This window comes from Pan troglodytes, chromosome 5 (genome assembly GCF_028858775.2).
Source record: "Pan troglodytes isolate AG18354 chromosome 5, NHGRI_mPanTro3-v2.0_pri, whole genome shotgun sequence".
Taxonomy (NCBI): Eukaryota; Metazoa; Chordata; class Mammalia; order Primates; family Hominidae; genus Pan; species Pan troglodytes.
In genome coordinates, this window is record NC_072403.2 from 170819120 (window position 1) to 170844217 (window position 25098).

At 41.7% G+C, this 25098-nt stretch overlaps 1 protein-coding gene across 2 annotated transcripts in view; it reads right to left on the reverse strand.

The window, feature by feature from the left end:
• EZR (ezrin) overlaps positions 1–25098 on the reverse strand; it is a 54228-nt gene that overhangs the window by 21803 nt on the left and 7327 nt on the right. For both annotated transcript variants that reach the window (XM_016954692.4, NM_001280529.1), the window contains 1 exon segment: positions 1744–1827. In XM_016954692.4, coding sequence (XP_016810181.2) covers positions 1744–1827 — 84 coding nt within the window.

The window sequence follows — 25098 nt, forward strand, 5'->3', positions numbered from 1 at the left end:
AGCCCACAGCCCCCCCAGGGAACAGTGCGGTGGGTGCATCGCTGCCCGTCAGGTGTGCTCATGCAGAAGACTAAAGCATCCAGTGCCACACCTGAGCCTCCTCTGGCTGCCTGCCTCTGCCTCTCAGCCAGCTGGCCCAGGGGTCTGACTTACTAGGAACAGGGACAAAGAAATCCTAGGAAAGGCAGGAAAACAGGCAAGGCAGACTTCTGGGACGGAAGGGTGTCAATGCACAGGGGTGCCCAGAGGAACCTGCATCTTATAGACCTCCAGAAATGGGACATTCTGATACAGCAAAGGTAGAATCCCGACCCTAGGTCACAGCAAAGATTTCACATTTTCAAGTCTCTGTTGTGCATTACAGGAGTCCTGAGCTGCTTAGTCTCATGACTGTCTTGTAAACAGAAAAGCAGTGATAGTCGAACTTGCCGTGGACATTTGTTGAACATCATCTAAACCGAGTCCCAGACAAGTTCGACTATTTACATATACATAGATGTGTAATTTAAAATCCCATGATATATAATGTTAAACTTTAAAAAATGCTACCATCCTTCAAATACATGGCTTCTATCATATTTAATGCCAAAGAGGGTTGAATACATTAGAAATGACAACTCAGGTATACAGAACATTTGCTTAAAGTAAATCCTAAAATTCCAAATTAACTCCTGATCTGGGCCTGTTTCTTCATCTGAAGGGTGCAGGGAGGCCAGAGGCTCCCTAAAGCTCTAGAAGTCTGTTTATTAAATGCCCAGGACTGATCTGTTCTTGCCCCTCTTCCCACTCACTCAAAAGGGATGGGGGAAGGCTGCAAGCTGAGCGTGGTGGCTCACACTTGTAATCCCAGCACTTTGGGAGGCCAAGACGGGTGGATCACTTGAGTTCAGGAGTTCGAGACTAGCCTGGCAAACATGGCGAAACCCTGTCTCTATTAAAAATACAAAAATTAGCAGGGCGTGGTAGCATGCGCCTGTAATCCCAACTATTCGTGGAGCTGATGCAGGAGAATTGCTTGAACCTGTGAGACAGAGGTTGCAGTGAGCTGAGACTGCACCACTGCACTCCAGCCGGGGCAACAGAGTGAGATTCAGTCTCAAAGAAAAAAAAAAAAACAACAACGCTGTATTTGAAGCAGCTGTTATTGGGGAAAAAAGTATTTAATAAGTAAGTAGTAATATCACTAATAAATACTTGATTTTAAAAATCTTCCAATTTTAAAAAGTGAATTATTTCTCTAAATCTTCGTTTCTTCCTTTCATAGATGTTCAGGTACGATCACTTAGAAATGAGAGGCTGCAGCAACTGAGACAACTAAGGCTCACTCATCCACGCAGTGAGAGGGGTTCTACTCTGGAGGTGGAGGCAGCTGCGGGTAGGAAGCCGCGTCTCTAATACAGGGTGAGAGACACACAGGCCAGCACCTCCTTACAATGACAAGCACAATAACTCTCTTTTCAGTCCTTTGCTTCCATGCCTGGTAACACACTGAATCCGCCTGACTTTATACAACAGACAGCTGTGTGCTTTCATACACCTCACTTCCTAGGCATGATATACATGTCTGTTAATGCATTTTATAATGCTATCATGAAATACTTTCACCTTTTAAAAGATCCTTCTCATCTATTACCTCAAGTGAGTAAAACGAGGTAATATGCTTTGCAAACAAAATAACTGAAATGTTGCAAAACAGTTTTTTTTTTTTGTAGGTGGAGTTAACTCTCAAGTTCAGAGACCAACCTGATCAAAAAGCTGTTTTCCAGTTGTATTTGGCTGGATTGCAAACTCCAGCTCTGCATCCATGGTGGTGACTCGGACATTGATCTGAAAAACAGAATGAAACAAATTACGCTTAACTGAGTATTCTTTTCTTCTAATAACCTCCTGCACCTTCTACATAAGCTGCTCCTCAGTGTGGCGACGGCATATGCCTGACATCAGTTCCTGTGCTAGTCAGGAAGCCACACACCACTCCTGACTGCAGATGGCTGGGGACGTCTCAGCAGGCACACAGTGCGAACCAAACGCAGCTTCTTTGCTTTAATAAAGCACACTGACACTTAGGTCTAAGCAGTTTTTCTCTTTTCTTTGAGACAGGCTCTTGCTCTGTCACCCAAGCTGGAGTGCAGTGGCACGATCACAGCTCACTAGTCATGATCTCCCAGGCTCACACGAACGCCTCCCACCTCAGCCTCTTGAGTAGCTGGCACTATAGGTGCCACCATGCCTAGCTCGTTTTGTTTTTTACTTTTTGTAGAGACGGGGTCTCACTATGTCGCCTAGGCTGGTCTTGAGCTCCTAGGCTCAAGCAAGCCTCCCATCTCAGCCTCCCATAGTGCTGAGATTATAGGCATGGGCCACCCTGCCCAACCTAAGCAGTTTTTTTCTTTTTTGTTAAAACAATACTTTAACCTATTTTTCCATGCACCATCTCATATGAATGAGCCTTACGACAGCCAAGGGAGGCAGGAGGGCTCCCAAGGCACCAAGGAAGTCAGAGAAGGGAAGAGAGAAAGAGCTTTGAACCAGAAGGTTTGAAGCAACCTTAGAAACCATAGTGAGAGAGAAATTGTGAAATGTCCAAAGACACATCAAAAATGGATTATGTAGTGATATTAGATTATAATTATGAAAATAGTAGAAACTGGGCAAATTGCTTCTGAAATCAAAAATACGACAAGCAACACTCAATGCAAATGTGAAATCTATTTAGACAAGACATGAAAATAAAATGTAAAAATGGAAATAGTATGAGGATGATGAGACACAGAATTGAGGAGGTGGAGATGGGAGGGCCTTAAAATATTTCTAATGTTGCCATGTAGTTGTTTTAAAAAAAACAAAACACTGTCGGGCGCATTGGCTCACACACCTGTAATCCCAGCACTTCGGGAGGCCGAGGCAGGTGGACCACTTGAGGTCAGGAGTTCAAGACCAGCCTGGCTAACATGGTGAAGCCCTATCTCTATTAAAAATACAAAATTAGCTGGGCATGGTGGCGCACGCCTGTAGTCCCAGCTACTTGGGAGGCTGAGGCAGGAGAATCGCTTGAACCCAGGAGGCGGAGGTTGCAGTGAGCCAAGATTGTGCCACTGCATTCCAGCCTCGGCTCCGGAGCAAGACTCCATCTCAAAACAAACAAACAAAAAAAACCCACCACCACAACAACAAAACAACCCACTTACATCAAGGCAGTTTTCAAATTTATCACTTGAGAAAACCCAGATTTACTAAAGCGTATGAAAAACACTCAAATCTGGCTACTTTATGTCACCGTCCCAAAGAAAACAGCAGAGCCACATAGCAACTATAATGCTTAATATTAAGAAATGCTTGCTTCTCACCATTTTTCAAGTGAAATATACAGAAGCTGGAGAGATATCTATCCCGGATTCTTCCTAACACAGGTGTAAATGTAATAAGGATGTATTACCTGTGCCAGTATATGGCGACAGAGGTTTTGTTATCCAGCCAGGGAACCAGAAATATTAAGCACTCACCAAATGTCACTTCCTACTTCAGGAACATAATTAGTCTCCCTAGCCGCTCCCACCCCGTCCCAATAACATTTAAGACTATGACTGAGAGATCTCTGACATGCATCCAATATGCCTTAAAGGTTCCCCGACTGGTACAACAAGTACAGAAGTATCGTTTTCCAGATCTTGTTTCAAAAGTTTTCTCCACAATCCCCAAGTCCAGAAGTTAAAGAACTCAAGTTTACTAGGAGGCAACGAGACATGTTTTAAAGTCTTTAATCATACTAAAATATAAAAACCTACTTTTCTTTCATTTCCTGCTGGTAATTTTTTTTAAATCACAAAATGGCTGTTATGAAGCATAAAATAAAAGCACGCATTTCTCTCAATTATGGTTCCAAGGGCATGTATTAGAGATGGGAAAACCAGCCCCAAGTCAAATATCTCAATAACAAATGCAGCTCCAGCTACATACACAGAAGCCAACAATGACATAACACACTAAAACTAAAGTGGAGGGGCGTTTGCTCACAAATGCAGAACCCTGGATATGCCGCCTTTCTTTCTCTGCTATCTACTGGTTCAGAAGTGGGAACCCCAAGTACAATTAGAACTGAAGGCCACTGTCTGGTTAGGACAAAGACAAATGACCAGAGTCCACGCACACGAGATTTCAGACTCCATTTTTTTTTTTTTTTTTTGAGATGGAGTCTTTCTCTGTCGCCCAGGCTGGAGTGCAGTGGTGTGATCTTGGCTCACTGCAAGCTCCGCCTCCCAGGTTCATGCCATTCTCCTGCCTTAGCCTCCCGAGTAGCTGGGACTACAGGTGCCCGCCACAACACCCAGCTAATTTTTTGTATTTTTAGTAGAGACAGAGTTTCACCGTGTTAGCCAGGATGGTCTCGATCTCCTGATCTCCTGACCTTGTCATCTGCCTGCCTCGGCCTCCCAAAGTGCTGGGATTACAGGTGTGAGCCACCGCGCCCGGCCCAGACTCCAAATTCTAAACCTGAGTCTCTTCTAAGTTTGAAGACAGTGTGAAAATGACATCTCCTGAAACCAAAGCTAATAATTAACATTAAAAAGATATTAAGCATTTTGCAAACTGATTAGCAGGAATTTAGAATAACTTATTTTTGGTTCTGAAACAGTTTCATATCTGACTGAAAGTTCACACAACCCTTTGAAAAAGCAATTAACTTGTTTTCTTTTTTTGAGATGGAGTCTCACTCTGTCGCCCAGGTTGGAGTGCAGTGGCATCATCTCAGCTCACTGCAACCTCTGCCTCCTGGGTTCAAACGATTCTCCTGCCTCGGCCTCCCAAGCAGCTGGGATTACAGATGCCAGCCACTACACCCAGCTAAATTTTGTAATTTTAGTAGAGACAGGGTTTCACCATGTTGGCCAGGCTGGTCTCAAACTCCTGAATGTGCCTGGCCTGAAAAAGCAAGTAACTTGTAAAACGGATACTTTTACTGAGGTTGGTTTTAACAACCCAGTAGCGTGTAGAAAGTGAACTTAAAAATTGGCTGGGCACAGTGGCTCACGCCTGTAATCCCAGCACTTTGGGAGGCCGAGGAGGGCAGATCACGAGGTCAGGAGATGGAGATCATCCTGGCTAACACGGTGAAACCCCATCTCTACTAAAAATAGAAAAGATTAGCCAGGTGTGGTGGCGGGCGCCTGTAGTCACAGCTACTCGGGAGGCTGAGGCAGGAGAATGGCATCAACCCAGGAGGTGGAGCTTGCAGTGAGCCAAGATCGGGCCACTGCACTCCAGCCTGGGCAACAGGGCAAGACTCCGTCTCCAAAAAAAAAAAAAAGTAAGCTACTGAGAAGGTCTGCATGAGTCAACAAATCTACATCTCCTATCAAAAGGACTTCATCTGAGCACCAGCAGCTCCAACACAATGCCAACTCTTAGCTGGTCCGATCATTCCACAAAATTTTTTACCTATGCTCCGACACCCATGGGCAATCATTCCCTATGGTACGCAACCTCAAACAATGATTGCAAGTCTAAAGATCAGGGAGTCCAGGCCCATTGGCTCATGCCTGTAATCCCAGCACTGTGGGAAACCAAGGCAGGCAGATCACTTGAGTCCAGGAATTTGAGACCAGCCTGGGCAACAAGTCAAGACCCCATCTCTCTACAAAAAATCATTCAGCCTGGAGTGCAGTGAGCTATGATCGAGCCACTGCACTCCAGCCTGAATGAAAGAGTGAGATCCTCTTTTAAAAAAATAAAAATAATGATCAGGGAGTTGTTCTGGCACTGCAGTAATAAAACTAGGACCAGCAATAGGAATCCATTGGCCCTGTTAAAAGGAATAATTTCCAGTTCTGAGTTGGGGACACACCAGAACCTTAAGAACCCCTTCTTAGAATCACAGTTTTAATATATATATATATTCATACATAGGGCAGGCTCTACAATCTGTATCTTTACATAGAGATTGAAGAGAAGATACTCAAAATCTAAACAGGTAAATGAATACTATGTTAATGAGCTGCTTTAAGTTAAAGGGCATGTCTGTTACCTGATTAGTCATTGCCCTACTAGTGTTTCCCACTGGGGGTGCTCTTGTCATTCTGGACAGCACAAGTATTCATTCTGCAAGACTATCCCAAGCACTCAGGAACGTTTAGCATCCTTAAGCCATCCAACGACTGAGTGTCCCCAGTCACTGGAACATCTAAAAGCAACCCCATCCACACACACATTTCCAAATGCTCTATGGGGAAAAGGGAGGAGATCCTCCCCAGATTAAGGACCACAGCATGGCACTGCCTTACCCTACTGCATGATAAACAGTTCCATGTTTAGAAAGACAATTATTTTCAATGTTATAGATAAAATAATGTGCTACAATACAGCATAAGCTTTCACCAAAATTTAAAATGAGACATTCACTGAGATGACAGGACCATTTACATACAAACTTTGTCTACTTATCCAAGGGCTTGGAAAAAAAAAACAGACTTTGGGGCCACATGCAGTGGTTCACGCCTGTAATCCCAGCACTTTGGGAGGCCAAGGTGGGTGGCTCACTAGAGGTCAGGCGTTCGAGACCGGCCTGGCCAACACAGTGAAGCCCCGTCTCTACTAAAAATACAAAAATTAGCCGGGTGTGGTGCCACGTGCCCATACATAGTCCCAGCTTCTTGGGAGGCTGAGGCAGGAGAATTGCTTGAACCTGGGAGGCGGAGCTTGCAGTGAACAAGATCGCGCCACTGCACTCCAGCCTGGGCGATACAGCGAAGACTCAAAACCACCACAACCACCACCAGCACTACCACCAGCACCAGCACCACCAGGCTTTGGCAATTGAGAAAACACATCTAAATCCCAACTTTCCATTTTATTATCAGGGTGTTAGGTTTCCCTCATCAGCAACTGTTTTTAGTGAACTCAACATATTTGAATGCCAACTGGTTCTTGTATCTTCAATAATGCCAGAGGAATAAGATGGTACTGGGACTGTATGATTCTGATACACACAAGGATTGTCCCATAAAAAACTCAAGTCCATGGGCTTAAACACACCACCACACATATCCAAACTATGTGCAGACTGGAGAAAAAGAGCGCGTGGTCTGCAGTTTTTATTGTCTTAGTAATTCCCCTCAGATTACACACTGTTATCAAAAACGGCGTTCAGTGAAGGCAACACAATCACGTGTGGTACAGGTGTGTGTATAGTAAGCAGTTAGTCATCTAAGATCTACCCAAAAAAGCGCAATATTTCTCTCAGGCTTGCCAAAATATTAAAAACTTTTAAAAGTTATGCTTAGCTTGGGGGTGGTGGTGGTGATTTAAGTTTAACTTTACTCCTGTACCACTACCAAGACAAAAAGAACCATGTGGTTGACGGTACAGATGAAGCTAATGAAAAACCAATACTGTTTCTACTCTCCCTTTGCTTAATAATCTACTCTTTAAAAAAGTCTAGGCCAGGCGCAGTGGCTCACACCTGTAATCACAGCACTCTGGGGGGCCAAGGCAGGCAGATCACTTGATGTCAGGAGTTCAAGACCAGCCCTGGCCAACATGGTAAAACCCCATCTCTACTAAAAATATAAAAATTAGCCAAATGTGGTGGCACACACCTGTAATCCCAGCTACTCAGGAGGCTGAGGAGAGAGAATCGCTTGAACCTGGGAGGCGGAGGTTGCAATGAGCCAAGATCACGCCACTGCACTCCAGCCTAGGTGACAGGGTGAGACTCCATCGCAAAAAATAAATAAATAAATAAATAATTATATTTGTTGGCCAAGTATAATGGCTCAGGCCTGTAATCGCAGGACTTTGGGGAGCCAAGGCAGGAGGATCTCAAGGCGAGGAGTTTGAGACTACCCTGGGCAACATAGCAAGAACCCATCTCTAACTTTTAAAAACGTAAAAAAAAAATTATATTTGTGTTATTACAGGTTAGCTCAGCTAGAACTTACTATACTACAGGATGAACCACAATAGCTTTATTCTTCTAATGTTCCATGGCCACAGACTACAGGACCAACCCCTGCTAGTGGGCACCTAACATGTTCATTCAATCCACAAATACCAATTAACTACTGCAAGGTGTGCCAGGCACCTCGATGGGCACTGTGAGTACAGAGAGGCATTAGCCCTATCCCCGAGTGGCTTACACATTAATGAAGATGGGTGTGCCTCAAACAGTGATCACACACCACAGTGCTTCCCACATCAGCCTCACCATCAGAATCCCCACAGAAGCTTTTCAAACACCCGCAGCCCAGGAAGCTGTCACTTCCACAAGTGATTTTGAGGAGGCTAAATTTGGGAATCACTGGAAGGCAAGACACGGGAGACAGAGGGCCTGGGTTTGAGAGCTAGCTCTGTAATCTGAGGACCCCTAGCTGATGACTTCCTGCCACTGGGCCTCTACCTGATCTGCAGGTAGAGTTTGGACTAGATGGCTTGAGGCCTTTTCCCACTCTGAAATGCTAGATTCAAAGCCCACAGGCCAGGTGTGACACACCCAGTGCCATCGGACAGTAGAGGTGTAAGTACCCCCTGAAGGGTCTCCCCCCTTAGGGGACACATGCCAATGGAACCAGAGGTCCAATAAATACTCTCTGACCACTAGGAGAAAAGTAACCCACTAGAATGCTATTCAAGGCCAGCAAGTAGAGTCTTTTCACGGAGAAGGGACAACACACCTGTGTTCACTTTCCCAAGAGGGAAAGTACCCCTCCAGGCAGACACACGACAGCACAGGTGTTACCACTCCAATGCAACCAACATGCAAGGTGTTAAACCCCAAGCTGCTTTATTTTTAAATAAACTCAGTAACAATTCGCCTTATTAAAACAAAATAAACCCAATATCCTCTTTGCTCATTCCCTGGAGCACCTGAGCCTGACACACAGGCCTGGCGGCAGGGGTGGCCCCAGCCTCACTCAGGCCAACCCTGTTCCTCTCCCTTGCTGCTGATATTGAGTGGCTGGAGACCATTTAATCTGTGAGCATCTTCCAGCTCGATCATTCTATGACTTAAAATCATCTTGCCTGGCTTTTGACACCATCCCAAGCCAGCAGCTATGTAGTTCTCTTTGAAATTATTTGGCTTTGAAAGGGAAAGGGACAAAAATGGGGATATGCTGTGGGGGGCAGTGTTTGGAGGTCACGTAACTCTGCAGTGGTTAAGGTGGGGTTTTCTGTTTCTTCCTTCTTTAGCTGAAAGGCTGTTGTCTGTCTGCCATGTTGATGCCAACAGTGGCAGCCCAAGACGGGGCCACAGTCTCCACTTCACAGATTGTTCTGCCCACAGGTTATTTCCACGGAGCATCCCAGGGAACTAGGATTTTTCAGAATATAGTTGGGAAAACATGATTTCTGAGTCTTCCCAGTTTAATTTTATCAAAATGGTATCTTAAAATGCCTTCTAAGAGTCTAAGGAATGAAAAAGGTACCAAGTTGACAATCAAATTTTGTATTTTGCTTCTAATCTATGAATATAATTGCTGAATATTTGGCCAAATTATTTCCCAGGTATTTTCCTCATTTTGGTAAATAAATATAGGTATGCAATTTTTCCTTTGGGAAGCATCCATTTCCTCTGAATATTTTAAACTTATAGATTACCTCTACAATCACACTTTTTACAGCATAAATCCAAACTGTAATAAAAGCCCAAGACAGGAGGGCAAAGTCCAAGATCAGTTCCTCCACAAACATTACAGTAGAGCAACCCTTGAGTCTTAGACAAAAGAACCAGATTTAATTTCAGTGGCCAGAACACTGCAGGAAAAAAGTTTGCAATAATTTTTTTATGTACTCAAAAATCAGGAAAACCATGTAAAATAAGAAAGGGAAATTCAAATGGGAGCTTTTGAATGTCTGAATTTCAGGCAGTGGATTCAGTGGTTAACAGATTAATCCCTATATTATCACACTTGCCATTTACTCAAAAACCAGTCTGAGTAGAGCCATCCAGCCACCACCAAGATTACATTGCGAGCTTGACCTTCCATATCATTTAAAATGTCAACGCTGTTTTCCAACATTCCAGCCTTCTTCCGAAGGTGCCACTTCAGCAACTTTTAACAGCTTTCAAATATTTGGATAAGACCTTTCAAATACTTAGAAATGCTCTGATAGGAAGTAGATACAGTAAATTTTCTCCCACAAATGGGAGTATGATAGGGAAAATTCTTACAACCAATGATAAATGAATTAAAAACTTTGCAGCTATTTTGGTTCACTTAATTGGGTAATTATAGAGACAAAACTGTATATTTTTCCTTTCATGTTGAGTCACTATGTCCTTTAAATAGCAGCTATTGAAATGTAACTTACCATAAAATTTACCCATGGAATGTATAATTCAGTGGTTTTTAGTATATTCAGAGTTATGCAACTGACACTGCTATCTAGTTTTGGAATAGTTTGTCAGCCCCAAAAGAAACTCCATGGCCACTGGCAGTCACTCCGCATTCCTCCTGATCCCTCAGCCCCTGGAAACCACCAATCTACTTTCTGTCTCTAAGGACTGGCCTATTCTGGACATTTCAGAGAGACAGAATTTTGTAATATGCAGTCTTTCGTGACTGAATCCCATGACTTAGCATAATGTTTAAAAGGGTTATTCATGTTGTAGCATGTACCAGCACTTCATTCTTTTTTACTGCCCAGGAATATTCCATTGTGTGGCTGTCACTTCTGTCTACCCATTCAGGTGATGGACATTTAACTTGCTCCTTGTTGCTTTTTAGCAATTGCAAATAAGAAACAGCTGAAAAACAATGGCATTCAAACTAGACTGTGGTCATTTTCAAAAGAATAAAAATCTTTAGGGAGAAACAAAACGAATTTTTAAAAACTAAACTTTTGGGGTTTACTGTTTTTAAGTTCTAAATGAAAATATTCTATGTTCTTAGAAGTTGCTGGCTGCCAAACTGACACGAACACAGTAGCGGCGCTCCAATCATGCATGGCCGTGCTGCACTCTGCCGCCTTAGCCCTCACTGCTTCTGGGCGCTATGGGGTGCCCCACCAGGACAGAGCTGAGAGGCTGGCTCAGCTTTGCTTCAGAGACCTCCCTCGATGGAAAAGGGTTAGTTTGCTGCTCCACTTTTTTTTTTTTTTTTGAGAAAGGGTCTTGCTCTGTTGCCCAGGCTGGAGTGCAGTGGCACGATCTCAGCTCACTGCAACCTCTGCCTCCAGGGTTCAAGAGATTCTCCCACCTTAGCCTCCTTAGCTGGGACCACAGGCACCTGCCACCACAGCCGGCTAATTTTTCTATTTTTTGTAGAGATGGAGTTTCACCATGTTGCCCAGGGTGGCCTCGAACTCCTGACCTCAAGGGATCCGCCCACCTCAGCTTCTCAAAGTGCTGGGTTTACAAGTGTAAGCCACTGCTCCACATTTAACTCCAATGATGCTGAGCACAACCCAGCACTCTAATTACAAAAATTTGTTTTGTTATAACTGAACATTCCCTTTCTATTTTAGACTTTCTTGGCTGAACATCTCTCTCCCCCAGCCCTATTCACGGCTGCTCACAAAAACATGACAATACCAGGCATGGTTCATGAAGTCTGGTGTGGGAAGAGGAGGCCTGGCTCACACCCCTTTGAAGTCATTTAAGACATATGGCCAGCTGTACCTTATATGCAGCCATTCACAGGCCCTCGAGGCGCTCAAACTTGAACATGTGAAAAAAAATCACCCAGGAGCTTGTTAAAACAGTTTCCTGGACCCCAGGCTAAGGGTCTGACTCAGGTTGGGAGGGGCCTACATTTCCATGTTTACCGGCTCACAGCTGATGCCAAGGTCATGCTATGACCAACAGTGCCCAGGCGGCAGGGGGCAGAACCTGCCATCAGGAAAATGCAAAAGGACATGACCTGTTTGGCCAAGATTAATGTATTTACCTCTGCTGATTTATAATCCTTCATATAAAAACATCCTTACTAAGTCTCCATTTATTGTACTAGCAGACAGGTTTTCTCTAATGAAACCTCAGATCACAACAGATGGACTCACATATTTTAGTAGTCTCTCTGGATCCTGATCCCCTTATCTCACTGTCTCCATAAACAATATGCCAACTGAATAAATTATAGCACTAGCTATGACAGACAGTGGTCGTTTTCCACAAATGCTGGCTAACAAATAGCCAAGCTCTGTAAAACATTACCATTGACTTAGCAAACCTCAACCAGCTTAGTGCAGAAATGCAGATACTCTAATTCGGTCAAGGCAGGCAAAGCAGAAAAGCCCAAGAGGTAAGTGAATTGTCTGTAGGTTTTTTTTAAGCTCTTCTTTCTCCCCATCACCAGCCTTTTTTGGAGTGTCACAGTAATGGCTAACATTGAAAATATAACTTTGTTTCCATGTATTATATGAAGCGAACATCTTTCTTACATGAACAATGCTGCTCCCAGTAACAAACTGTTTTATATACAAAATTATATCAATGTAGTTGCAATTGAAAACCCAATGACTACTTTTTACATTATTATGGTTTCCAGTAAGCATATGGTTAGAATGCCCAAGTTTTACTTCAGAAGGGCAGTCCAGAAACCACCCTGTTATAAATAACATTCTTTCAAGGACAGAGAGGACTGAGATGAGAACCACTATGTTGCTAAAGGTATTTATCAATATATTCAAAACATTATTAGAGAAGTAAAACAGCAAGGTGGTCCTTAAAATATTATTTTCTATTAAATGAAGTCTCTCTCTATATATCATCAATTTATGACACTGACCTGACAGTATACTTGGCAAAGACATCAACACCACTGGTCAGGGCTCTTCTATAATTCCCACCCATAGCAGTGGCCATGTCACCAAGGAAAGGAAGGGCTAGAAGAAATTCCAGAGACACACATTTAAGCTCCCTTTTTCCTCAGAGATCCCTGTTCTGATAAGCGTTCTCTCTCAACATCAGCCTTCTTGAGCTAAGTGTCCTTGCTGACTTTTAGGAGGTGGAAATAACAGTATAAATACATGACGCTAGGCTGGGCACGGTGGCTCATGCCTATAATCCCACCACTTTGGGAGGCTGAGGCAGGTGGATCACTTGAGACCAGCCTGGCCAACATGGCGAAACCCCATCTCCACTAAAAATACAAAATATTAGTCGGGTGTGGTGGTGCACATTGGTAATCCCAGATACACCAGGGAATAAGGCAGGACAATCGCTTGAACCTGGGAGGTGGAGGCTGCAGTGTGCCGAGATTGCACCACTGCACTCCAGCCTGGGTGACAGAGTGAGACTGTCTCAAAAAGAAAAAAAAAATTGTACTAATAAAATAATCCTGAGGCATATCTGCAAATGCAATGGATGAAGATGTAGAACACGGCTACTCCTTTCTATCAAGCTTTCTGTATCTTAAATTATACCTGATTATTTTATATGACCTCTTCTTTTAAGGTTAAAGAAGAACGTGAGCGCAAAGGCAAAGAAATCTTGGCCAGGCACAGTGGCTCACTCCTGTAACCCTAGCACTTTGGAAGGCCAGTGTGGGAAGATCACTTGGGCCTAGGAGGTCGAGCCTGCAGTGAGCCATGATTGCGCCACCACACTGGGTAACAGAACCCTGTCTTTTTAATTTTTTTTGAGACAGGGTCTCGCTCTGTCAAGGCTGGAGTGCAGCGGCACAATCTCGGCTCACTGTAGCCTCCACCTCCCGGGTTCAAGTGATTCTCCTGCCTCAGTCTCCAGAGTATCTGGGATTACAGGCGTGCACCACCACGCCCAGCTAACTTTTGTATTTTTGGTAGAGACGGGGTTTCACCAAGTTGCCAGCCAGGCTGGTCTTGAACTAGGCAGGGTGCTGGGATTACAGGCATGAGGAGAACCCTGTCTCCAAAAACAAACAAAAAAAATCTGCTTGTCTATCGGGCTCAGGAAAATGTTCAGATGCCAAAGAAAGGCCAGCCATCTATCTAAGCTCCACAAATCTTGTAAAAAGTGCACAGAATTAATTGTAACAAAAATTGTCACGTAATTCAGTAAAATTTCAGTGCGCCATTTTATCTGCAGCACAATAACAAAAACATGGGTACGCTAGTTATAAAACTCATTCTGATAAGTTTTCATATAATTATATAACACCAGGATATGTACTAGTCTTTTACTGCCTGAGTAATAGGAATAATAAAATCATCCAGTGTTGGAACTCACAAGAGTCCACTTGTCACAACCCTGATAACCACTATAACCAGCACTCCCCACAGGGGGTCAAAGTGCTAGCTCCTCATCCTCAGTTATTCCTCTAGCTTTCCTAGGAATCATGGACAGTCATACTATTCCCAGGAACATGACGCACAGAAGTCACTGGCCAGGTGGCAGAGTCCCGAGTACAGACCAGTGTTAGCTGCTGTGGGACGTCCTGGGGCCCATGATGGAGCTGCAGACACTGTGCGTTGCGACAGCTGTTGTTCCCCATCAGGAAGCTAAACCAGCAGGACAATTCAAGTTTGGCCACACATGGATTGATAATGACAGTTAATGGAATGACTTAGTTGCCTGTAGGCAGTGTCTGTCTACCAAAAAACGTAACCCACCACAACGTAGTGCCCTTTAGATTGAAACAATCTGGCCTCCCCACCCATTCCTTCTTGCCAGGTGTAAAGGGCATTCATTGGTTAGTACCTGCCCAGGTGCTAATTACTAATGAAAGCAAAGTCGTAACTACAGACTTCAGCATCTAAGGAGCCAACTTAACTCTATGGAAAACCAAGCAGCTGTAGCTAGAGTTTCTCAGTTCAGTCCTTATTTTAGGAAATGGGAGTACAACTTTTAACCTGAATAAAAAGGCTTTCGGTACAGTCACTGTTTCAAATTTTAACTGCCAGCAAGTCTGGCAGAAAGGAAAATTTACCAAATATCAATTTTTATGATTTTTTATGATGCGTTCTGTTTATACTCATTCACATCTAAATATTTACAAACACCTTATAGTTTAGTTCTTCTGGAATATTTGTATACTTCTACTTGACTATGGCTAGTTAGGTTTTTGGTGGTGGTGTTTTGTTTGTTTGTTTTTTTGAGGCGGAGTTTCACTCTTGTTGCCCAGGCTGGAGTGCAGTGGCGCAATCTCGGCTCACTGCAACCTCCACCTCCCGGGTTCAAGCGATTCTCCTGCCTCAGCCTCCCGAGTAGCCGGGATTATAGGCATGTGCCACCACGCCCAGCTAATTTTTGTATTTTTAGTAGAAACGGGGTTTCACCATGTTAGTTAGATGGTCTTGATCTCCTGACCTTGTGATCCACCCGCCTTGGCCTCCCAAAGTGCTGGGATTACAGGTGTGAGCCACCGCGCCCGGCCAGATTTTTGCTTGTTTAAGCACAAGAACCATACATGGTTTATCCCTCGAATACAGCATCCAGCCCATGTCCAGTATCCTAGGGGCCGTGTCTCCTACCCTGCGATTCTCCTGACACCACAGGGAAGCAGGAACTCATTTCCCAGAGAAGCCAGAAGCACTTTAAGGAACTTTTTGAGTAATTTAAATGATGAAAAGTAACACTACATGCCACTCACACCTCCTTTTCTAAACTGTTCTCCTTACTACTTCCTCCAGCACCACCATTAGGCTAAACTTAAAATGTCAAGGCTAAATTCTTAATGTGCAGCAGACGTTAACAGGGCAGAGTATTGACACAGAAGTGGGGGCTTGGAATTTCCTAGTAACTTTGACTTTTCACGTATCTACACGATGTTACATTTTTATGTTATATAAACGTATGTTTTAAGTAGACCAATCAGAATAGTGATGAAGTATAACTGGTAGAGTGACTCCAAATGAGTACTCGATACGAGGTATACGGTTATCCTCGTCTGATGACTTTTTAATGGTTACAAAAACTGAGACCCTCAACTTCTGGTAATCAGCTACCAAAATATCTGTGTAGCTCTGGCTCTTTAACATTACTCCTAAAATAGTATCTTTAAATAGATGCCAATGGTTTTATGCTTTTGAAAAGTTTGTATTTACCAATTCCAGGGTAAATATTATGTAACATTTTATATATATATATATAAAATATATAAAAAAAATATAAAATATATATAAATATATATAATATATAAAATATAAAACATATATAAAACATAACATATATATAACATATATATAACATATATAACATATATATAAAATATATATAACATATAATATATATATTATATATAACATATAAAATATATATATAATATATATAAAATATATATATAATATATATATAATATATATATAAAATATATATAATATATATAAAATATATATAATATATATAAAAAATATATATAATATATATATAAAAAATATATATAATATATATATAAAAAATATATATAATATATATATAAAAAATATATATAATATATATATAAAATATATATATAATATATATAAAAAATATATATAATATATATATAAAATATATATATAATATATATATAAAATATATATATAATATATATATAAAATATATATATAATATATATATAAAATATATATATAATATATATATAAAATATATATATAATATATATATAAAATATATATATAATATATATATATAAAATATATAGAGAGAGTCCAGAATAATAGCCACCCCATAATTTCAAGAACATGTAATGAAATCTCAAATCCTAAATAGCTCCTTTTTCCTCTGAGAGTAAGCCACTTCCTGCCCCTAGACCCACATCCTGTCAGACCAAGGCTGCTTAACAAACACAAAAAGCGGACAAACCAGTCCCATCTGTGCTCATTATAATCAGCAAGAAAATCATGACCTTAGAACTAGAAGGGAACTTTCTGGGCATTCACATTCAAAAGAGGGTCATTTTAAAACCAAGCTGGGAAGAGTTCTGTGCTAAGCCCTCCCTACTGTCCACTGCATCTGGGAGGCAGAAAGGAGCTGCTTTCCATAGGTCTGACAATGAAATGACTGCTAGTCATGCCCGAGTTCCAAGCCTGCACTGCCGAGTAACACTGATGGCCATTTCCGACCTGCTGATGGCGTATGAAAATAATGCTCCTGATACCTATTAGCTGCTAGTTTTTAAGGCCCTTTTTGGTGAGTGTCTCTAATTAAGAACCAACTTCTTCTACACTGGGAATAACATACATTGTGTGTTATCTAACAGGGAAGTAAACTGGAATTCTTAGACACCACTTTCCCCTAAGAAAGGGAAAAGAAATAATCAAAGGATGTTACATTCAGCAAAAGAAACTATTCTTTCTAGAAACACAATCTACATCCTTCTCATCTCCTTACCTCAGGGCAGGCAAAATAAAGAGAAAGGACCTTGAACAAGAATTTATCTAATAAACTCCTGAAGTCTAAGTCTTGATTGTATACCATGTGATTTCAGTTTTACTAGGTATATCATAAATACTTCATCACCAACATGCTTCACTGAAATGTGCAGGTAATTATACACAGAAACTTAAGTTTAGTAACTACTTAGTAAACTTAGTAACTACACACATAAACAAAAGTAAGGGACAAGGCCAAGATGGCTTATTATATGCTAGAGTCAGTTTTAATTCTAGGCTCAGAAAACATAGGGAACTAAAGGCCTATAGATTAAACATCACTATTCACCTGGAATGCATGGTTGTCTCTGCAAATTTAGAAGCCTGTGAAGAGTTTTTCCTTTCTTTTTTCTTTTCTTTTTTTTTTTTTTTTAATTATACTTTAAGTTTTAGGGTACATGTGCACATTGTGCAGGTTAGTTACATATGTATACATGTGCCATGCTGGTGCGCTGCACCCACTAAAACTCGTCATCTAGCATTAGGTATATCTCCCGATGCTATCCCTCCCCCCTCCCCCCACCCCACAACAGTCCCCAGAGTGTGATATTCCCCTTCCTGTGTCCATGTGATCTCATTGTTCAATTCCCACCTATGAGTGAGAATATGCGGTGTTTGGTTTTTTGTTCTTGCGATAGTTTACTGAGAATGATGATTTCCAATTTCTGATCTTGGGAGTGAGAAGGTGAGTCTAGGAAACAATGAGGCTGAGGTGGGTGGATCACGAGGTCAGGCGACCAAGACCATCCTGGCCAACATGGTGAAACCATCTCTACTAAAAATACAAAAATTAGCCGGGCATGGTGGCGTGTGCCTGCAATCCCAGCTACTCGTGGGGCTGAGGCAGGAGAATCGCTTGAACCAGGGAGTCGGAGGCTGCAGTGAGCCTACATGGCGCCACTGTACTCCCAGCCTGGTGACAGAGACTCTGTCTCAGGAAAAAAAAAAGAAGGTCGAAAAATTTCTTTGCTAACCTGTTTTTTAGAGGACATAAGACATAAACCATACTTAAGTCTTGTGCCATTGCTGAGATAAATTTTTGCCCCTAGTTAAGATCACATGAGCAATATTATACAATGTTAAAGAACATTTCTCCTGTAAGAAACTTCGATTAGACAAGATTTGAACTCACCCCAGTCTTTACTTTTGCCATCTGTCAAAAATTATCCAGACCAAAGTAGCTTCTTTTAAAAAATCCAAACTAAATCAGTAATCCTACAAAATTTGCTTAAATAAGCAAACCCCGCCAAAACTTACTTTTAAAAATCACCGTTTCTGAAATTACACTAAATTAAAATTTTAAAAACTCTTCAATTTATACTGTCAGTATCAAGTATGTTACATCTGAAATGGCATTATAATTTGTACATCATTACTTGACTGGAAAAGACATGGTGTACACTTAACAACCCTATCACTCACCCCAACCCCAACCCATGGTTTGCTGTATTTCCTTCCCCCATCCCTGCCCACAGCCCCAGTATGTAGATTGATCTCTTAAAATGGCTAAAGCCCTACCCAGTAGATGCCCCTTATTTTGTTCATTTCAATTTTCAAGTCTGAGAAAATCGCTATTAAGACAATGACCTGTTCCCAGTTGGGTCACAGCACTGTGCCCCATTCCTATGGGCCCCCCAAAACATTGGGAATACAGAGTAATAGTGGAAAAAACTGGGAACAAATCGTTCTATGTGTTTCCAAGTCAGCTGCAATTTTGAGTAGTGACCTCCTTTTAAAACATGTGCATGGAGGGTGAGATGGCCCGGGTGGGGCCATTTGATGAGATCAAATCAGTTACTCATTTGATCCAGAGCACAAAGGTTGCCCCAGCAGCAGGGAATGGGGGACCTGCCCTTGCCCTGAGATCCTCCCACCTCAACACTCAGGCGCTTCATGACGAGCAAAAGTAAAGCATCTCTCCCTTTCTACCCTATAACATGCTTTTTAAAAGCAAATATTCTATTATGGAAAGTTGAAAACATTCATAAAAGTAGAGAGAATAAGTAGTACCATGATCCTCCACACTCTCTTTTCAGCTTCAACACCATTCTTTCTTCTACTCTACCACTTTCACTTTTTTTTTTTTTGCTGGCATATTTTAAGGCCCTCATTCATTATTTCACTTGTAAAAACTTCAGTATATTGCTCTAAAGCACTAAAAAAAAAAAATCACAATACCACTATCACATCCAACATAATTTAAAACAATTCCTTAATACGTCAAATTCAGTAAATATTATTCAATTTTCCTCCATTTCTTTGAAAATGTCTTTTTGCAGTTGATTTGTTCAAGTTATATAATGCACCTTGTTATCACACTATTTCCACATTGCCTTGTTCAGCCAGGTTCTAAATAAAAAATCCAGTTTTCTCACCATTATTTCCCTGTCTAAATCCATTTAAGAGTCTCACCCAAACAGCAATGGATTATGTAAGCAAATACTTCAACATCCCAGAAGCCAACACCCTTAATTATTTAACTGAGGCAATGAAACACACCTTAATGAAAATACTGTACCAATATACACTACATATATGTTTACAAATAAAGTGATTCCAATCTCATATTTATGTGCTAAGCTTTAACCAAGTGACCTGTGGTTCAATTTTCTCTTTAAAAACATAACAGGCCAGGCGCAGTGGCTCACGCCTGTAATCCCAGCACTTTGGGAGGCTGAGGCGGGCGGATCATGAGGTCAGGAGATCAAGACTGTCCTGGCTAAAATGGTGAAACCCCGTCTCTACTAAAAAATACAAAAAAAATTAGCCGAGTGTGATGGCTGGCGCCTGTAGTCCCAGCTACTCGGGAGGCTGAGGCAGGAGAATGGCGTGAACCCGGGAGGTGGAGCTTGCGGTGAGTCGAGATCACACCACTGCACTCCAGCCTGGGCGACAGACAGAGACTCCGTCTCAAAAAAAAAAAAAAAAAAAAGCAAGGCTGGATCCCAAGACATAATTTATAAGAAATTTACAGATGAAGTAATGGTGCAATAGGTAAAATACTATCAAAACAATCATTTCCCTGAACCACAGCACCTGAGAAAGGATGGAAGAGTAAGTGGGTTTGGCAAATGATGGACTTATCACCAAACCCTTGCAAAAACAAGTTCTTGAAGAAAGACCATCATGGTTCACTGTCCAACCCAAAAGTGATTTACCAGAAAACCAACAAAAACACATCACAGTGGGCCCACTCGTAAGTCACTCTGCCCAATGGTTTTAACGCTTCAAAGAGTCAGTAAAGAATGAAAGTTAATTCTAGCTCTTGCCAAGGCCTAGGTGAAAATTTACAGTAGCACGCTCACCACCCCCTGACAATGTATTAGACATGTGTCTTTCCCCCTGCAATATAAGCCTCTTGAAAGCAGGTCTTTCTTTCAGGAGGGGCTGAGGAAGGCACTTTACAACTCCAAACAGAAAGCCCATTTTATTTAGTCAGACCAGCACCTCCTTTCCAGAGCATTTTGCCATTGAGGAAAGGTGGGACAATGTGCATTTCAGGCTCAAATACACATTAGCAGGAAATGGGTTCCACCATTCACTGGATGTGACTGTCAACCAAGCAGGTGATAATCCTTTAAAAGCCTCTTTTTGTTCACCAATGTCTCCCCAGTACCTGAAAACCTGGCACAAAGTAGGTGCTCTATTTGTTGAATGAACGAACTTTATGCAGGGTGGTTGTACAGGTGTACCTAACATCAATAACTTAAGAAGAATGTGTGTATGGAGTTCCGAGCTAAGGAATCCTAGTGGCCAACCCTGAAATCAATTCCTTATCTATGGGGAACATCTGAGCCCCCAGCCCGCAAGCACTTTAAGGCTGCCAGGTGGAGGCTGTTAGGGGGAGTATGTTAAGTAAGAATGCTGTGTAAACTGCATGCTTTTTGCAAGCTTTCGGGAAGCAGTTGCTGTTCTGTCCAACCCACCACCACTGGACTGTCCCATATGTGAATTTCCAATAAACCTGATGCTATCCCTGTTGAAGTCAACAGAGGTCTAGCAAGACAGCTGTGTTCATCGTGGCAGCAAAAGGACAAACAACAAGGTTACATTTACTTACTACATTATTTCATCGGGCTGCTAAGTTAGAGGAAAAGAATGACCATCACGAGCTAGTAAAGCTTTTAATCAGATTAGAATTTTATCAGGTACAAGTGGAACCGCACAGCCCTTACTGACCAGGGCCAGGCATAAGGCCAGGTGCTTCCCATGTGCCATCTCAGCAGGCATCCCAGGCAGGCACGCAGGATCTTGTTTACAGATGAGGAGGCAGAGGGAGGTGAAAAAACTTGCCCAAGATTACCCACTAGGAGGCAGGTATGTTTACCTATTTGCTCGTCCTCCTTCCCTCTATTTATCCTGCCAATAAACAAGAATTTAAAGTTTGCTATAAAATAATAATGCTAAACAACAAACAAACAAACTTGGGCCAGGCATAGTGGCTCATGGCTATAATGCCAACACTTTGAGAGACTGAGGCAGGAGGATGGCTTGAGGCCAGGTGTTTGAGACCAGCCTGCACAAAACAGTGTGAAACTTCATCTCTATAGAAATAAAAATAAAAAGATTAGTCAGGTGTGGTAGTGAGCGCCTGCGGTCCCCCCAAGGAGTTCAAGGCTGTGGTGAGCTATGATTGTACCACTGCACTCATGCTTGAGCAACAGAGCAAGACCGCATCTCAAAAACACAAAAACAACACCTATCCTCTTGCTTTGCTGCCAGAAAAGACAAAAAGCACAAATAAACAAGCACCTGACAGCGTTATAGGTGGAGACCGAGTTCTATGAGTGCAGTAAAGTGGGGCACGGCACAGACAGAGATGGAGCTGTACTTTAGACAGGGTGTTCTGAATCAGGAATGGACTTACAAAACATCTGCAGTCAGAAATTCACATACAGACTATAGTAGATCAAAAGCTCATTTTAAACTATCAATGAGGAAAAAAGCAATTCATTTACATAACATTCTCTTTCCAACTCAAACATCAGGTACAAATTGCTTTCTTTTAGCATATGCCAGAAATCTGTCATTACACAATAGCTTAGCAAGTGTGACACAAGATACTGCCACTTTCTCTACACAAAGACCCACCCAAACACCAGCTTTGTTTAAAACATTACCTCAGCACCACGATGCCTCTCCTCAGTAGTTTCTGAGTCCATGCTCAGAGTCCATGATGTGCTCAACACTGGCTAACAAAACACATTCTGTTCTTTGAGAACAATTTTTTAAAAACTGGAACCAATGGGGTGGATCTGCTTCCAAATATTAGTCCAGCCATATATATACAAGGTTATAATAAATGCTTAACAATAATTATTTTTATGCTAGAAGCAGGAGTTGGTCCATTTGTTTCTCTAAAGAGCCAGCCAGTAAGTATTTTAGGCTTTGAGGGTCTTACTTGGAGTCCGTTGCATATTGTTGTTTTTAAAATCCTTCAAAAATATAAAAACCATTTTTAGCTGGTAGACCAAATAAAAACAGGCCACAGCCAGACTCGGCCCTAAGATGATAGTTTACCTACCCCATCCTAAAGTAAAAACAATTATTTACAGTATCTGAAATGACAACCGTCCACACAGGCAGTTTAAAATTGATCTCTCAGGCAAAAATGGAAAACAAAATTAGGTTGCAGAAGTGACTTCGAACTTAAAAATATGAGCAAAATCTGATATACTGACTACTAGAGTTTGATCCTCAGGTGATACTGGTTCCTCTCCTATCAATAAAAGGTGGGTCATGGTGAGATATTTTTTATTTTGCTTTTAAGGTTTTGTTTTCAAGTATATTAGATTAAAAGGATAACTTAATGAAGTTTTACATTTCCTTTGAAACAGCATTACTGTTTGCCTATAAGTGTTAAGAACGGGTTAATGAATAAAGGAAAACAGAACTGACCACTGCTGACTGGGAAGCCCACATCCCTCCACACTTACCCAAAGGATCTTACCAGCCGGGAGGCCCTCCCTGGTCCCCAGGGCACACTTCTCTTCTGTGAAGACCTCTATCATGCACTACACTGCATTGTAATTGCTTACACATCTGCTTTCACTAGGAGACTGAGAACTCCTTAAAGGCAAAACCAATCTTATTTTTATTGTCCCTGCACCAAGCACATAATGGGATATAATAGCGCTTCAAAACATGAAGGTGGTACCCATGTGACTGATAAGGGAATTCCGACTAGAACACACAGAGAGAGGATGGACACGAGACAAAATCAGAGTCCTCCCTTTTACTAAGATAACCCAAACTGTTCATATTGCTTTTTCCCTGAGAAGACCAATGGACAAACTTTACCCGTTTATAGGAACCCAAAGTTTTTAGCTAACAGGGTTAAGTTTGAAAAACATTTGCGGGGTAGGGAAACACAAAAGAAACACATAAAGCTTACAGCATCTTAAGATGAGTTGTTTGGATTTCACCGATAAAAACTTTGTCTCCGTTTATCTTATGTAACATTCTTTCCACTTAAAAACTAACTCCCATTTTACAGCTGACGAAATTTAGGTTCACAGATGCTAAATGGCTTCCCCAAGTACAGGTAAGCAGTAAATTAGCTATGAAATTCTCTTTATAGCTCTTTGTGGTTTCATTTTGAAAAAAATTATGTGTATTAACTATATCAAGCATTTCAGTCAAAAGTCTCTAAGTCGCATTATAGCACAAGGGTTTTGTTTGGTTCTGAAAACTACCCAAGTCTGGAAAAATCTTTTTATGTCAACAGGCATGGATGGTAAATACATCAGAAGGAAAATAATGCAAACTTTGGTCTTTCAACACACATTTACTGCTGAAATTAAAAACTAATTGGAGTACTTGGGGAGTCTCAAGGTAGTTACTACTGAAATGAAATAAGGGATAATTCAAAATGCATTCACTGACTTTGAAAGCAGACTGAATTTCACTGCTTCAGAATAGAGCTGAAACATCTAACTACCATTAGAAAGCAGGTATATCAAACCACCCTAAGAATCTCCAAATTGTCAAAGAGATATAAAAGTTTAAGTTAAAAAAATTAAGAAAAAAATTATAGTTCACTAAGTGATATTGTTTTCCTTTCCCAAACTATAATTATTCAACATTTGTTAGAAATCACATTATCAGCCAGGCATGGTGGCTCACACCTATAATCTCAACATTTTGGAAGGCCAAGGTGGGAGGATAGCTTGAGCTCAGGAATTTGAGACTAGCCGCCTGGGCCACACAGTGAGATCCTGTTTCACAAAAAAATAAAAAATTAGCTGGGTGTGGTAGTGTGTGCCTGTGGTCCCAGTTACCCAGGAGGCTGAGGTGGGACGATCACTTGAGCCAGGGGTGGGGGCCGGGGCACTGAGGCTGCAGTGAGCTGTGACTGTGCCACTGCACTTCAGCCTGGGTGACAGAGTGAGACCCTGTTTCCAAAAAAAAAAAAAAAAAAAAAAAAATTCACATTATTTCATTAACAAAAGAGGCCAGTGTGGAAGGAATAAAAGAGAAAAGAGGAACAAGGAATGGGATCTCTTACTTCCCTACCATTTATAGGGAATGTCTAGCCTCTTTTTTTCTCTTTGAAAACAAAGAGCCAAAATGTGAGAGACCACTGGGCACTGCCAAATGAAGCTCTGCTACTGGACTCCCTGCAGAGAGAAACTCAAGTCAGAAGAATATTATGTTGAATGGCCTGCCCAAGTATAGGTAAGCAGTAAATTAGCTATGAAATTCTTATTTTTATGGCTCTTTTTCAGAGAGTCATCCTAGCCCCTATTCGAGTCCCAAATACCAATAACAGCACTCCTGGCATTTCAGCCGGACTGTAAGAAGGTGGCT